The 16,611-nt window shown below is 45.6% G+C and overlaps 1 protein-coding gene across 2 annotated transcripts in view; it reads right to left on the bottom strand.

The window, feature by feature from the left end:
- Positions 1 to 16,611, bottom strand: part of LOC127044371 (uncharacterized) — a 35,691-nt gene that overhangs the window by 14,002 nt on the left and 5,078 nt on the right. Inside the window, exon 3 of one of the 2 annotated variants that reach the window (XM_050939161.1) lies at positions 10,047 to 10,139. In XM_050939161.1, the coding sequence (XP_050795118.1) occupies positions 10,047 to 10,139 (93 nt within the window). Of the gene's footprint in view, positions 1 to 9,046; positions 10,140 to 16,611 lie in introns of those variants that run through there. The other variant, XM_050939160.1, reaches the window with a different exon arrangement.

Below are 16,611 nucleotides of genomic sequence, written 5' to 3'. Positions count from 1 at the left end.
ACCTCTCCTGCTTTGGAGGGGAGGCTGCTGCAGTAAGTGCCAGAAGGTCCGATGGAGCCTTGAACGCTTCTGGCATGGGGGTGAGCTGCAGGTCTTCTTGGTGTTGGTCCAGCGAGCAATGAGGATCTGGACTCAACTGGGCCCCCTCTGAGGCAGGAGTCGACATGACCCATGGCAGATGGGCTCTGGATGGAGGCTTACTGACCGCAAGGTCTTTAGACCTGGTCGGAGAATGTCCGACCTCTTCTTTTTCTGGGGCACCAGAGATTCAGACCGCTGCCTCACAGAGGTCTGGGTTCTGTGTGTGAAGCCATGGCGGTGCTGAGGGTCTCTAGAGGAATCCATCCTCAGCACCGGCTCATGCGTCGAGAGCACTGTGCATTGAGAAGCGGTGCTTGGGGCTAGCTCCCCCGTGCCGGGTTCTGACTGAGGTCGGAGCGCTGCCTCCATAAGTAAAATGTGGAGGTGCTGATCTCTGTCCATTAAGGTCCAGGGGTGGAACCCGCTGCAGATTCTACAATGCTCTCTAAGGTAACCCTCACTGAGACACTTCAAGCAAGAAGTGTGCGGGTCGCTTCTGGGCATAGACCTGCCACAGTCTGTGCATGCCTTAAAACCTAGGGACCGAGGCATGGTCTGGTGCTGGGGGAACATTGGGGAGGGGGAAAGGAAGCCCCCGAAAGGAAACTTATGAGCTATTTACACTAATTATACAAAGAACTGACTGTTACTAAGTACACTAAAAAGGAAACTGAGGAGAACATGAGCTTGCCGTGGCAAGAGCAATGGGAGTTCCAGCTAGCCATCACAGATGGTAAGAAGGAACTGAGGGGTGGTGGGTCGGGAGGGCCCTATATCAAGCACCATGAAGGTGCGACTCCAAGGGGTGCCCAAACTGACTCTACGGATTCTGCAAGAAAATCTTCCATCTGTCGTGCACGCGGTGTGTGCACACACGATTGGAATTGACATGAACAAGCACTCAAAGAAGCTGTGGTTCTAAGAGCGTGAGGGATCTGCAGGGTGAGATGATGATGGGAGAGTCACCACCAGAAGAGGGCGCAACACCTGGCCAGATCTAATCCCGAGGATGGTCAGGAAGAAGCGCCACTACCAGAGAGTGCACCCCATGACAGAGCCCCCTCTCCTTTCTCCCATACAGGAGATCAAATGGGGCGAATCCTGTTAATTCCCAGGGAACCTCTCTATAAGAAAATAACAGATAGGGTCACATTTCCTCTCAGTGGCTCGCCTTTTCGTTTGCATAGATTTCAGTGTTCCATTGAAGCTTGCGACCAAACCATTTGTCCCTAGGTAATATAGAGCAGCCTTCAGATGTTTTAAACCACACATTCTCCATAATTAAGTGTTTTATTTAACTGTTAATAGAATACTCAGGGCGAGCCTACATGAAAGCAGATCTCCAGTTGCCAGAAGCTCCAATTCCTGAACTGATTTAGATCCTGTGTTATGTTTTTCATTTAAAAGGAAAACAACAAATCTCTAATTAGTGATGTTAGTCTAGGTAGGGTGCATTGTAACCTCTGTATTGTAATGATTTATCTTTATTGAAAAAGAGGAATTTTAAATTGCTATAGTGGGCCCTCTGCCAGCGGGCTTTAAGGGGCTTTTAAGATCACTGCTTCATACTCAAAACTGCCAGGAGAGACATCTCTCTACAGTATGGTTAGTAGTTTTTGTCTGTCCACTTACGATTGATGCACATTTAATATTTATCCATAGCTTCTTAGAATATATCACAGAAACAGCAAATTCTCCCTCAAGGGTCAGGGCCTTTCAGGAGACCTCCAGCCAAATACCTGGGGGATAAATAGCTCAGTGGATAAATGGACACAAATCAGATATTAGGAATGGCAATATACAAAAACCTGTAGGAGAACACTTCAACCTCCCTGGCCACACTACAGCAGACCTTAAGGTGGCCATCCTGCAGCAAAAAAACTTCAGGACCAGATTTCAAAGAGAAACTGCTGAGCTTCAGTTCATCTGCAAATTTGACACCATCACCTCAGGATTAAACAAAGACTGTGAATGGCTTGCCAATTACAAAACCAGTTTCTCCTCCCTTGGTTTTCACACCTCAACTGCTAGAACAGGGCCTCATCCTCCCTGATTGAACTACTTCATTATCTCTAGCATGCCTGCATATATATACCGGCCCCTGGAAATTTCCACTACATGCATCTGACGAAGTGAGTATTCACCCACAAAAGCTCATGCTCCAAAACGTCTGTTAGTCTATAAGGTGCCACAGGATTCTTTGCTGCTTTTACAGATCCAGACTAACACGGCTACCCCTCTGATACTCAGCAAAACATGAAACTCAGCAAAATGCACACATTCGTGTTACAGCTTTTTCTTGAACATTTCATACCTATTTTTCTTTGTTTTGTAAAAATGTTTTTTTCTATTGAAGGATAACATAATGAAAGGTTGATCTCACATAGGTCAAAACTAGAGCTGCATAGTATGCAGGAAGGGAAGCTTTGCACCTTGGAATCTGGCAGCCCAGGATCCTCATTTTGGTAATTAACAACTGCCTTGAATCCATATTTTCAGATTCTCCTGCAATGGAGCAGGTATAACTAGTTATATAGGAAATAGTCCCTCACACTCTTGATGGAGGACAGGATCAGCTATAAGGAAGCCTATGAAAGTGCACACACCCTTTATTTTTCCACCTTCACTTTTTTTGTCCTGTGTAAGTGTTCAAACATAGGTACATAGAAAGCACTGCCTCTTCCACATACCTATGGTGGCCTTTTGCACACCTGCTGTGGTGGCCCTCTCTACCTTGCAACTGCTATTATAGGATTGGTCCATCTGTGTTAAATTACTTCTGTCATAATGCATCTGCTTTTCAGTACCAGATTTGCATCAAGTCATGTTTCTCACCTTAAAAATATAGATATGGGCATGTTTGAGCAAATTCTTACTCATGTGAGTAGTTCTCACTCGGGCAAGATGTCTGACTACGCTACAGCTACTCGCATGAGTAAGACTTTAAGGCTCACCTACCATTTTTGTATCAATATGAATAGTCATACACTTTAACTATTAGGAGTAGACCCTCAACCAAGGACTAGGGCTCTGTTGTACTAGGCAAGAAAGCCGTTGTCTTAATTACAAACTCTTATTTTTCAGCTGGAAAAGAAGAGTTTGTAATTCAAGTAAAGGTAATTTAAATAAAATATAAATATATAAAGGATGTGGAAAAGTAAAGAAAAATAAAAGATTATGAACTTAGAAGAAAAGAACTTACCTTAAACAAGAAATAATGGAAAAGGTTATAGTTAGAAAGTATGTTATGGAAAACAGGGGGATCACTTTCCTGGTATTTCCTTCAAACTCTTCCTGTCTTGATATTGAGGTAAAGTAAGCCACCTGCCATTAAAAAATATATATATAACAGGTTAAATAACATTTGTCACTGTTCTTGTATTGTATGCCTGTGTTTAAAACATTATAGGAATAAGGTTCAAAGAGTCTATTTTAATATCTTCATTATCATTTTAGGTGTAATTAACTGTCAGCCATAGCTAAAATCACCCATTAAGATTAAAAAGAAATTAGCACACAGTAAAGAACACAGCCCAAGAGAAGATGAATGATGGTGAGCAAAGCATTTGGTTGAAATATTTGGACCTAGGCCTGCAATCTTTATTCAGGCAAAATTCCCATTGAACTAAATGCTAGTTTCACCCTCTGCCTTTACACTCTTCAAGGAAAAGAACAGATGGAATTAAAGCATGCCACATGTTCAGAGGGTTTTTTAGAGGGAAACTGGTCTGGGTCCAATTATACAGGTACATCCTCTAACACTTTGAAATCAACAGAAGGAATGAGGTGCACTAGGAATACAGGATCAGATTAGCAAACTAAATTTTAGCTTGTTAAACATACTAGAATGATTCTATTTCCCACACTGTACCACAGTTCGAGGTGTGTCAGCGATGGTGTTGTAAAGGCCTCATCCTGCCTGCTAACCACCCTCAGTCTCCATGACATCACTGAGAATTGAAACTGGTTGGCAGCACATTTCAGGAGGTACCTTCACTGGAGGGGATCGAGGGAGGAAAGCGGGACCCCTCCTTGCCCCAAGAACTGCACAGATCCTACACTTTCTGAAGTCCTGAAAAACCCCTTTAGCTTCAGTGCCAGCAGCGTCTGGCCTTAAACTGAACGCAAGGAGAGGGAACGTTCCAGCCTAGCCCAGGGCCCCTCCCTTCGGCATTTCAGCGCCTTCCCTCTCACGCCGGATCCGTGCTTGGGCGCCGGGTTTGGGCACAGAGCGCGGCTCTCCCGCCCCCGAAGCGGGGAGGCTCCAGCCCGAGGCTCCCGCTGCACACCCCGGGGAGGGCTCCGTACCCCGGGCGCTGCTCCGCACTGTACCTGGACAGAGGTGAGATTTAAAGCCTCCAGCTCAGCCGGGATGCGCTCGAGGAAGTTTTCCAGCCACTGCAAACTCCTCTCTCGGTCCGCGGCTTCGTCTTCTCTCAGGTAATAAACCAGCCTCAGGGCTTTGGCTGCCTGCACCCGGGAGGCGCCCGCTCCGCCAGCCAGCTGGACGCCGCCTAGGAAGGTGCCCATGAAAACGCTGCTCCCGAAGACGGGGTAGGTGAGCTGCGGGAGGAGGGGCTCTAGCCGGGCCGGCTCCTCCTGCACTGCAGCCAGGAGCGGGTTGGGGCTGCTGCAGGAGCCATTGCTGCGGACGCACAGGTCCGGGTAGGAGAGTTGGGGGCCTGGGTCCCCCCCGGGAACAGCGAGGCTCTGCACCGCCCCGTCCAGCCGCAGGAGCTCCCCGAAGGCTCCCGCCGTCAGGATGTTGTTGCCTGAGGCGGAGACCGCGATGAGGGAGGCGAAGGCGCCCTCTGTGAGCAGCCTCTGGCCGGAGAAGCGCTCGGAGTCGCGGGTCGGGAAATGCTCCTGGGCAAAGCGCCTCTCGCTCTTGGCGGGCCCGCCGAGCGGCGTGAACTGCCCCTCTATGTCATTGGCTTGTCTCTGCGGCAAGAAGAGGAAGCCCGCGCCGAGCCCGCCCGAGAGCAGCAGCGGGAGCAGCAGGAAGGGCCACGGGTGGGCGCCTACCAGCCCCCCCAGCCGGGCGAAACGCCGGCTGAGAAACAGCGCAAAGTTGTCGTGCGGGTGCGGGGGGATGGTTTTGTTTGAGACTCGGGACCGGCCGCAGAGGACACAAAGGATCCAAAGAAAGGGAGGTCGGGAGATGGGGCGCAGGTGCCTTGTATGTGGGAACGTTCAAGGGCGGTTGGCAGGAATCGTCACACCCAGGGCCCGTGTAGTGTATTAAACCGCTCCTTATAGGAATGTGCTACGGGTAGCTGTTACTGATACGCAATGGATTGTAAGAAATTGTTATTGTAGTAAACTGCTACCTGATGTAGCAAATTCCTACAAGTAGCAGTTTCTTGCACTGTAATCTGTGTGAAATTGCTATGTGTAGAAATGTGCTATCTGTATACATATAGATTGTAAGAAACCGCTTTTGTAAAAAGATGCTACTTCCCTTATAGGTCATGTTTTCTAGACCTTAATTTTTTTTTCTCTTCTCTGGACTCCCTCCAATTTGTCCATATCTTTCCTGAAATGTGGTGCTCAGAACTGGACACAATACTCAAGTTGAGGCCTAGTCAGCGCAGAGTAGAGCAGATATCCCAGGGTGATGGTCTGTTTTTTTGCATAGATCCCTTTCCAGACTACTCATATTCAGCTTGTGGTCCAGATCCCTTTCCGCAGTACTCCTTCCTAGGAAGTCGTTTCCCATTTTGTATGCGTGCAGCTTGTTATCATTCACAAACTTGATAATTGTACTCTGTATGCCATTATCTCAATCATTGATTAAAATTTGGAATAGAAATTATCCAAAACTGATCCCTGGAGAACCCCACTCATTATGCCCTTTCAGCCTGTGAATCACTGATAACTATTGTTGGAACTGTTTTCCAACAAATTTTGCACCCATCTTATTTTAGCTCCATCCAGGTTGCATTTCCATAGTTTGCTTATGAGAAGGTCATGGGAGACAGTATCAAAAGCCTTACTAAGGGCAAGATAGACTGGTCCTACAGGTAGCATTTTCACACACACACACATTATAAGGAAATGCAATCTGTAGGGATGTGCTACCTGTAACACTGCAATCTGATTAAGATAATCCCTACAGATAGCAGTTTCTCACACCATAGGGATGTGAGATTGCTATCTGTAGCAATTTGCAACCTGTAGCAGAGAGAGAGTGAATTCTTACCATTAGCAGTTCCTGAGAGCTGCGAGGGCCATACGTGTGGACGCTCAGGTAAACAGTGTCTTGTGACCAGCTAGTGGCTTTCCCTTACAAGCTGCAATGCATATTTTGAAACCCCCTGGCCTAGCACAATAATCAAACCTACCCTGCTATTTTTATTAGGAGCAAAAGAAGCTAATGCTGAATACTGCAGCCGACAAAATGTGGGTGAACAAGTATCACACAGATCTCTCTCTTGCTAAACTCTGCACGTGCCCAGCCCAATCACACTCCCTACCTTCATCTGGCTTCCCTCACTCAGCACAAAACGAAATACACACAACTTGACATTTGGAAAGATGAGAGTTTCAGCTGATTAACCTGCCAGATAATAGCTGCTGCTGCTGGAAATATAGTGGCGGAATATACCAGAGAGATTACACTGAGCAGGCCTTTTGAGAATTTACCAGGGAAATCCAGAAATTTTATAATTCGGGATTCTGAAGAAAGGTACAGGGAAATGAGAGCCAGGATTTCCACTGACTTGCTGTGTAACCTTTGGCAAGTTACATCACCTTGTGTGCCTCCAGTTTGTCTTCTCAACTTCCCCCTGCACTGTTAACTCAAGAGTAAATAGGCCAGCTACAATTCTGATTTCAGCAGCAGATCTTTTCACTATCACCAGGTGTTAGATAGAAGTTGGTGTGCTTCCCACCTCTCTTGTGTGGTGTAGTGTACAAAAGAGATAGAGAAATGATTTTTGCAAGCAAACATTCCATTCCTACATGGAAACTATTGACATGCTTGATAAATGGAAGTGTGTCAACAAATTCTTTAAAAACAACTGTGTGGTAAGCAATACTTTTGAGAAACCATTCACTGTCTTCATCATCCTCCGTAACCATGTCATCAAAATCACCTGGATGACTGCTTGAAACTCTTGACATTACACACCTCCTTTTCCGTGTGTGTGACCTCCACTTGACTGTTCTAAGGCTTGTTAGATACATTCCCTCCCATTTCTCCTATCTCTGAGGTTTTCACAGTGTCATCCACAGCAGTTTCCTTTTCCATGTTTCTCTGTGATATGTTTTCCTCACCTAATTTTGGAGGCTTTTTAAATACTTTTAGTTGAGAGATACTGTACAACTTTGCTAAACGTTTCCCTAACTTGTTTTCTAATTTAACTCTTTTGCCCTCTACAGTGGCAGTTTGTATGGTCCAACGTAGGTAGGTTGTAGCTGCCCCCCCTTTCTTGTTTTCCTTCTCACATTCAGTAACATGACAGTGTCACCAACCTTGAATGTTATTTCCCCATGTTTATGAGTCTTAATTTTGGCATACTGTATTTGTTGCTTTTCTTGTGCTTTTGAAATATTATTAATAGCCAGTTTAGTTTCAGCATCACATCTAGCTTCAATTTTCATGATGTACTCTTTGTAGTATTATTCATCAAGTTCCTCAAAATCTGTTGGCTTTGGAAACAAATGGAGAAGGAGTTGTGTTTGTAAAAAGAATAATCGCAGAATAACATATGGACCTGAAAGATGAAGGACACTTACCATGCAGTTGTCTGACATTTGGTCTGGGAATCTTGCCTCAAAGCCATACAGTAGTCGATAGGGTGACAATTTGGTTGTTTATGTTTGGTTTTGTTCTCAAAGAAAATATAATGTCACCAAGAAATTAATCACAATTAGTCACACTGTCATCAACCAACTCTGTAAAAAATGGGGATGGATTATTTGTGGGGGAAGGGGAAAGGACTGTCTTTACTAAGAGAAATTGTATGATATCGAAAAGGCATAAAGAGGCCATCCTAGTGCAGTGGGATAATTCCTTTTATTTTAAATAAAAGACAAGTTGAATTTGAACGCACTAAACATTTGAAGCAATTTGTAGCTTCTGTCATAGTACATTCTCCTTTCTATTAATACTGTAATTTTCCCTGCCCTAAAATTACCTTTTGATGGATTTATTTGTGTTTTCAGCTAGTCTATTGGTTTGTGGATGGTATGGGTTGGTGAAGCTATGTTGTAGTCACAATTTTTTGCATATCTCTAGGTTAAGCTGAAAGGAAAAACCATATGCCATAAACTTTTCTTAGGACAGGTTTGGTGTGTAACCCTAACCGTATCCCCTGATACCTTATATGGCATGCTTTATATGTAAGATCACAATTATATGAAAATGAGGAACATGGGGCACACTCCCCCAAGGTATGGAATGTCACACATTCATTTTCTGATATAGCTGTAAAACGACTCTTAAAGGTTTTCTAAATAAATCACTGTTTAAAAATATATAATGTGTAACTTCTAGAAATGAAACATATATCTAACTCTGAGTTGTGAAGAATATGTATTAAGGCTATAACAACCAACAAGAATGCACTTTTATCTAGAAAACCATGATTAAATCGAGTCTTCCTGACTACCGATTTAAATCAATTTGATTTAAATCAAATCCACCATGGTTTAGGGCCAGTGTCACAGCCTTATGTACATGTTTATTACTCAAGAAATCTTAAGTGATACTTTCGCTGTATGACAAGATGCTTAATCGCCATCCTCAAAATACCCATTAGACAAACATTTGATACCAAACACATTTTTGGAGAAGAGAGAACCAACCCGACATTCCTATATTTTCAGGACTGTTTAAAAAACATTTTACAAGTGGAATTTCATGAAGAACCTGAATGACAGTCTGAACATTTAAAAAGAAATCTTTATTAGTCCCTTTCCATTGCATAGTAGGTCATACAGTCTGTTAATTAAAAAAAAAATTGAATGCACACAAAACATTGAGAGCAGTGAAAAACATTATAAATAGTATGTGAAATACTTAATTACTTTGGAAAGCAAGCTCACAGGCAGAAAATCTACCATCGTGCTTTATACAGACTTCCACTTCTGTCACTGTTTCACACGCATAAGGAGCAAAGAGGTATCACCACAAAAAATACACTCAGAACTGTGGTATTCACATGTCACCTCATTGCGCTCTCATTTAATTTTTGAGACATTTTCCTTAGCCTTTGTCTTCACTGTTAAAACTTAACTGGTCTTGTGTTGTTTTCATTAGTTTTATTAGCAGTGAGAGAAAGGTCTATGTCTGCATAATGGAGACATACAATATATTATACACAGCTGGATTATTCTTCAGTGGTTGATAATGTCAGATCCTTCTCATTCTCAGTATGCTGAGCTGAAGTGTCTGTCTTCCCATCGTCCAGATTGCTGGGACAATCACTTCTCACTGTTCAGTCTTTGTACCTCAGGTGTTTCCGGTTGTTCTTGTAGGCTGTCATTGTCCACCTTTTCTTTCTTCCCCCCAATTTCTGGAAGGCTCTTGTGCTGTGACCTGGGTCAAACAGCATCCACTGTGCAGAGGTGTCTGATCGTGGTCAAGTAGTCCCCATTGTATAACACTAACATTCAGAGGTTCCTATTGCACACAGTTCCTGGGGTAATCTTTATGTCTTTGTGCCTTCCATCAATAAGCCACTAACATTGTCTGGCTTCATCCAACAAAGCACATTTGAAATACAGAGATATGGTCAATATTTCTAGCCTCAGAGATAAATGTTACATGCATACAGGTTGGATAAACACAGTCAATAGGTCTAAAGTTTTGCAATGATACACCACATCAGCCATCTTGCATAAAGTATATATTAGCTATGTCTTATCCATATCATAAGCATTTTTTCATAAAGAATGTAGAGTATAATGTCACACCCCACATATATGTTTGCTGCTCTGCAAAGTAAAGGAGTATGTACCTTTGGGTGCAAACGCTCATGACAATAGTGCAGAGCCATACAAGCTCCATGATTCTGTGTGAGATGGCAGACAGAGAGGTGGGCCAGGCAGGTCTGTGAGTTTACAAAAAAAAAGGTAAACATTATGTATACATTTCTGTATGGGATACATATTGATATTAGTGGATAGTTAACAATGCATCATAAAAAGTTGGATCCCATGGCCACAACCTCCCCTGTCTGACCTGTTTGGTCTTTAAGGTGCTACCAGACTCCTTGTTTTTTTTGTGGATACAGACTAACACGGCTTCCCCCGATACTTGGCATAGTAACCGTAGTGACTCAATGCTGACATAACTTGAGTTAACCCACACTTAAAGTGTAGATATGGCCTTAAGTATATTAAATGTTTGGGAGAAGTAACAGGAAAGTACGAGGCTAGACTAAGATTCATTCAGGTGTTTAGGCTCAAGGCATTGGAACTGGCCTTACTGCACCCTACAGCAGGGCAGCCCAGAGTGAGGAGCAAGTGGAGCAATTTCCCCAGGCCCCGCAGGGGCCCCCATGAGAGTTTTTTTGGGCCCCTGGAGCAGGGTCCTTCACTCGCTCCAGGGGCCCTGGAAAACTCCTCTGCTCCGGGTCTTCGGTGGCAATTCGGCAGCTGGATGTCCTTCCGCTCCGGGACCTGCCGCCGAAGTGCCCCAAAGACCCGCAGGGGGGACTTTCCACCGAAGACCCCAGGCCCCCTGAATCCTATGGATGTCCCTGCCCTTCAGGCTCAGGAACAAAGAGGCACATAAAAAAAAAGATATAATTTATTAAAATTTCTTGACTTGAGGGTGTATAACTCATGATTTTAGAATTCTTGTGGTTGTAAAGGTGTCTTGGGGTTGTAGATGTGTGTTCATTATATTTTGAAAAGCAAAACTATGAATGGGTTGAACAAAGAATTAGATCAGTCCCTCAGGATAAGTGCATTGGCTATTAGTCAAGATAATCAGAGATGCAGGCCCATGCTCTGCATGTCCCTAAACTGTCCCTTGACTGCCAGATGCTAGGAGTGGAGAATGGGATGGTTCACTGAGTCATTGCCTGGTCTGATCATTCCCTTAGAAGCACCTGGCCCTGGCCCTGTCACAAGACAGGATACTAGGTTAGGCGCACTATTGGTCTAACCCATGATGGCAGTTCTAATTTTCTGCAAAAATTACAATAGATTTTTTTCCAGGGAGAAAGACGTTATAGGAGATAGTATCCTGCCTTTATTGATTATTTGAGAATCAAGCTGTACACAATGGCATGCAGAAAAACACTAAGGGCTAGACTGAGGCAAAATAACAATTGCAAAAATGCAATCCCCATTGGTGGATTGACTCAAAACAAAGTTTTGACACTAGGCCAGAAATTCAGTGAGCTCTAAAATGAAAAGAAAAAATTAAATTTAAAAATTCAGGGAATCCCAGCAGCAGATAAGACAACTTGGGAAATTGCTTGGAGACTCTATGCAATCAGATACAGTGATAAGGGATTCTTTGTTTCTGAGGGGATCTGTGTAAAATGTTTCACTGAATTAAATCTCAGGGATTATCTACACTGGCAAATTAAAGTGCTCTAACTTGATGGCTCAGGGATGTGAAAAATCACATACACCCCCTCCTGAGCGCAGCAAGTTTGAGCGCTTTAAAGCGCTATGGTGGACAGGCTCGGATCGGAGCTAATCCCCTCATCAGGGTGGATTACCAGGAGCACTGGCATTCACAGCAGCGCTTTGAACTTTGTAGTGTAGACATAGCCTCAGTAGGTTAGATCAGACAAAGAGGAGGTGAATTGACTAGGCTTTGGGATGCCTTTGCCTTTAAGAACCCAGCCCTGGGAAGCTGATGCTGAGAGGTGCTGTCTGTGAGACGGGAAATAAAAAATCCCCTTTGCCCAGGGCCGGCGCTACCATTCAGGCAGCCTAGGCAATCGCCTAGGGCGCCAGGATTATTGAGGGGGCGGCATTTTGCCGGGGGGGGGGGGCGGCAGGCAGCTCTGGTTGGCCTGCAGAGGGTCCGTGGCTCCAGTGGAGCTGCCGTAGTCACGCCTGCGGACGGTCAGCTGCTCCCGCGGCTCCGGTGGACCTCCCGCAGGCATGCCTGTGGCAGGTCCACCGGAGCCGAGGGATCAGCGCGGAGGGTGGCGAAATGGCCGTGCGCCTAGGGCACGAGAAACCCTGGCGCTGGTCCTGCCTTTGCCTCTCACCATTTTTGCAAACATGAGTCTCTCAGTCCCACTGGGGTAACTGCTACCCCGTGCCCCGCCTGTGCCAGGTTTTGCCCTCTGTCACCCTCTGCCAGCGCCTCACTCCTGGGCTTAACGCAGCCTACTCTTTTCCCTTTAGCCCTTCTCCTAAGCCTGCCTCCAGCTGTCTGACCCCCGTGACCAGTCAATTTCCGACCCCTGCTCAGACCCTGGCCAGCCCCCCTGCTCTGATTCGCCCCCTTTGCCCCTTTTTAATCCCTGTAAATAGCAGTCAAAAGATTTTTATGGCTAATAAGGGTGGAGTGAAGGGCAGTGGCTTCAGCAGTTGTTACGGATGCGCTCAATTCGTGTGACCAGACACAAAAGCCACTTTGCTCAAATAAAAATGCCTCTTGCCCCCCCCAACAAACTATTTTGCAAAGCACGGGTGTCTCAGTTCCACTGGGGTAACTGTTACCCCCTCTGTCCCTGCTTGCCCCAGGGTTTTGCCCTCTGACACCCTTTGCCAGCACCTCACTCCTGGGCTTAAGTCCGCCTCCTTCCCCCTTCCTAATTTTGCCCTTTAGCCCCTCTCCTAATATTGCCTCCAGCTGCTTGAACCCCCAGACCAGTTAATTTTGACCCCCTGCTCAGAACCTGGCCACACCCCCTCCTCTGATTCGCCCCCTTTGCCCCTTTTTAACCCCTGTCAAAAGCAGTCTGCAGAATCTTACAGCTAATAAGGGCAAAGTGAAGGGCAGTGGCATCAGCAGATGTACTAAGCATGCTCTGATGAACTGAGCATGCTCAGTACACCATAAGTAGCACATTCCTACAGCGAGCAATTAAATACACAATTGGGGTAGCTCCGCTTCCTCCCTCATGTTGAGTGTTTATTTCATGTGGAAAATGTGACCTGGACTCCACACACCAACATGGGGAGGGGCTCCCAGTCTTCTTCCTTACTGGTGGGAAGGGTCCTTCCCCCAGTGTCCCTTGGGTGTTTCCCTGAACTCATTTCCCTGCTCCTCCTGTGGGCATCCTCTTCTCTTGCTCCTCCTAAGTATCTACATCTGCTCCCCCATCACCTTCTCACACTACCCTAGAGGTCAGTCTTCCTTATCCTCCACCACCCATTTCCTGGCTGGCTATCCTCCTTCGCACCACTCTCCCTACTAGAGCATTATCCCCAGCAGCCCTGTACCCTCTGCTTCCTGGCTGGGCACTCTTCATTCCCCCATATGGGAGCTGGCCAGCAGCAAGAGAGGCAGAAGGCAGAGTAGGAGCAGCTGGCTCTGCAGGGAGTCACTTCACTGTGGGGATTTCTACTTTGTTTGCCTCTCTCACTGTAGCAGTAAGTCGGGAGGAAGGGGAGGGGATACAACATGGTGCTACCTTCTCTGCTGCTCTCCCAGCTTGGGCCAGGCTGCCCATCACAGGCAGCATGTGCAGGGGAGCTGAGTTAGGATAACATCAACTAGGCAAGGGCAACAACCACTGGCAGGCGTTGGAAACTGCAACCTAACCCAGCAGTGCACCCTTAAAATTCCCCCAGGTGCCTGCAGCTGCTTGCATCATTATGAGCACTGCAGCATTTAGAAATGCCCCCAAACTGTGAGACAGATTAGTTTTGCAAGTCAACAGCACTGGGACCAACTCTCCTCAGAAGTCCTATGGTGCCCAGTGATTCCTTGTGAGGAATCTACATGCTGCAGATAGACACAATTATTAGATGACACATGCATGCTGTCATGTGGGAAACCAAGATAAAAGCCTTGGTCCTTCAGCACCAGAAACACAGGTTTCTACCTGTTTTAAAAGAGCATAAGACATACAATGAAAGCTTGATCCTGCACAGGGCAGGTACAAACTGTTGTATGTGCATCCTGGAAAGGAGATGCCCAGGGGAAGTGTCCTTAACATAACATTTCAGATCCTCATAAAATGTTTGGTTCATATTTAAGTCTAAAAAGGGGAGACAAGTTGGGAAAGGGGAAGGAGGGATTCAGAGTGGATCATCTTTTCCAAAGAAGGTTTGCCTTTTTCTTATGGAAAAGTGTATTTTTTAAAAGTTATCACAAAATGTATTGTAGCTTTAGATGGTGTCTTGTAGTCATGTCGGTCCCATGATAAGTTAGAAAAGGTGGGTGAGGTAATATCTTTTATTGGACCAACTTCTGTTGGGGGGAGAGAGAGAGAGAAACTTTCAAACTTACACAAAGCTCTTCTTCGGGTCTGGAAACTTAAGTCAGTGTCTAAATACAAGATGGAAGAAGAGCTCTGTGTAAACTCAAAAGCTTGTCTCTCCCTCCAACTGAAGCTGGTCCAGTAAAAGGTATTACCTCACCCACCTTTTCTCACTAATACCCTGGGACTGACATCATTATAAGAAACTGTCTAAAGCTACAACACATTTAGACCCTCTGACTTAAGTTTCCAAACCTGAAGAAGAGCTCTGTAAGCTAGAAAGCTTGTCTCTCTCTTTCTCCCAACAAAAGTTGGTCCAATAAAAAATATTACCTCACCCACCTTTTCTTTCTTGTAGATTTAGGGACAGATTTCCCAAAGCTGATATTACTTTCTGTGCCTGCAAATGGGGGTCTTCAACATCTAAATGGCACATATGACAATTGCAATTAGTTGTAGACTAAGGGTATGCCTACATTAAAAATGCTACAGCAGCACAGCTATAGCCCTCCAGCTGCACCACTGTAGCTTGAACACTTACTATAGCCGTGGAAGGGGTTCTTGTGTCACTGCTGTAAATCCATCTCTCCGTGAGGTTGTAGCTAGCATATTGTAAGAATTCTTCTATCAGTCTAGCGTTGTCTACACTGAGGTTTAGGCTGGCTTAACTATGTTTTTCAAGAGATGTGATGTAACTAGGTCGACCTAATTTTCTAGTTAGACCAGCTCTCGGTATTGCCAACTCTCATGATTTATCACAAATCTCATGACATTTGGTCTTGTTTTAAAGCCCCCAGCTCCTGGAGTCATCTGATTATGTGAGAATCTCAGTATTCCTTTTTTTTTTTATTCAAGTAAGCTTTTAGCTGTCATGGTTGTCTGGAAAAGCTTGAAAATGTGAATCTTAAGCACTCAAAAAACAGAAGGCAAATACAATCCCAATACAACCCAAATCTAGTATTTTTTTAAAATAACTCATGATTTTTAAACCAGTGTTGTGATTTTCCTTTTGAATATGTGGTATTCCATGGAACATTGGGCCATAAGGAAAGTCTGATTAAGGCCAGGCTTTAAAAAGAAATCAGGTTCTTAGGTGCAGCTCTATCTTAAAAAAAGACTGTTATGTGGTCCCATATTTATTTTGTCCTACTGAATTCCAGGTGAAACTTGCTCATTGAAAAATTGAGTGGTTTTCTAACTGCCAACACCTCAAATTTTAACATGATTGTGATTGTAACAAATCAAGCTGGGCATGTGGACCATAAGCACACATTTTTCAGAGCAGAGCTATGCGTCTGATGTGCAAAAATCAAAATAGCCACATGGTGGCACCAAACCCTTAGCAGTAAGAAAGCAATGCAGCATGTCACACAGGCTGACTCTCCTGGCCATGTGTTTCATTCATCTACAGTTACACCTACATTTTCTTCAAAATAGCAACAATCACAGTTATGGAGGGAGAGAGGAGGAGAAAGCGCTGTGGGAAAATGCCAAAAAAACTTTTCTACTAGCTCAGAGAAGTCATCAGCAGGAACTCTGTGGCTTCGGTGCTTGTTTCTTTTCATTTTGGAGGACCTGTGGTTCTCAAAACTTCAGCTGTCCACTGTTAGGTTGCTGGGTGCCCAGTTTTCAACCCGAACACTCAGTCAAAAAGGAACCCTGGTGGTTCTGGTCAGCACTGCTGACTGGGCCATTAAAAACACGGTTGGTGGTGTAACAGGGCTAGCAGACTCCCTGCCCACCTCAGCGTGGCTCCCGGGAAGCGGCTGGCATGTCCCTCCGGCTCCTAAGAGAAGGGGCAGAAACAGGGGTTCTTTGCACTACCTCTCCCTGAGCGCCTGCTCCACAGCTCACATTGGCTGGGAACCGTGGCCAATGGGAGCTCCAGGGGCGACACCTGCGGGCAGGGGCAGTGTGCAGAGCCCCCAGCTGTCCCTCTGCCTAGGAGCTGGAGGGACAGGTTGCCACTTCCCAGGAGCCACCTGAGGTCAGCGCCACCTGAAGCCTGTGCCCCAACCCCATCCCATGCCCTTGCCCCAGCCCTCTCCGCACCCAAACTCCCGGAGCCTACACCCCAAACCCCCTCCTGGACCTCAAACCTCTGCCTCAGCCCAGAGCTCCCTCTTGCACCCTGAACCCCTAATTTCTGGCCCCACTCTGGAGCCTGCACCCCCAGCCC

The sequence above is a fragment of the Gopherus flavomarginatus genome, chromosome 2 (genome assembly GCF_025201925.1).
Source record: "Gopherus flavomarginatus isolate rGopFla2 chromosome 2, rGopFla2.mat.asm, whole genome shotgun sequence".
NCBI lineage: Eukaryota > Metazoa > Chordata > Testudines > Testudinidae > Gopherus > Gopherus flavomarginatus.
This window is presented reverse-complemented; position numbering and strand designations above follow the sequence as displayed.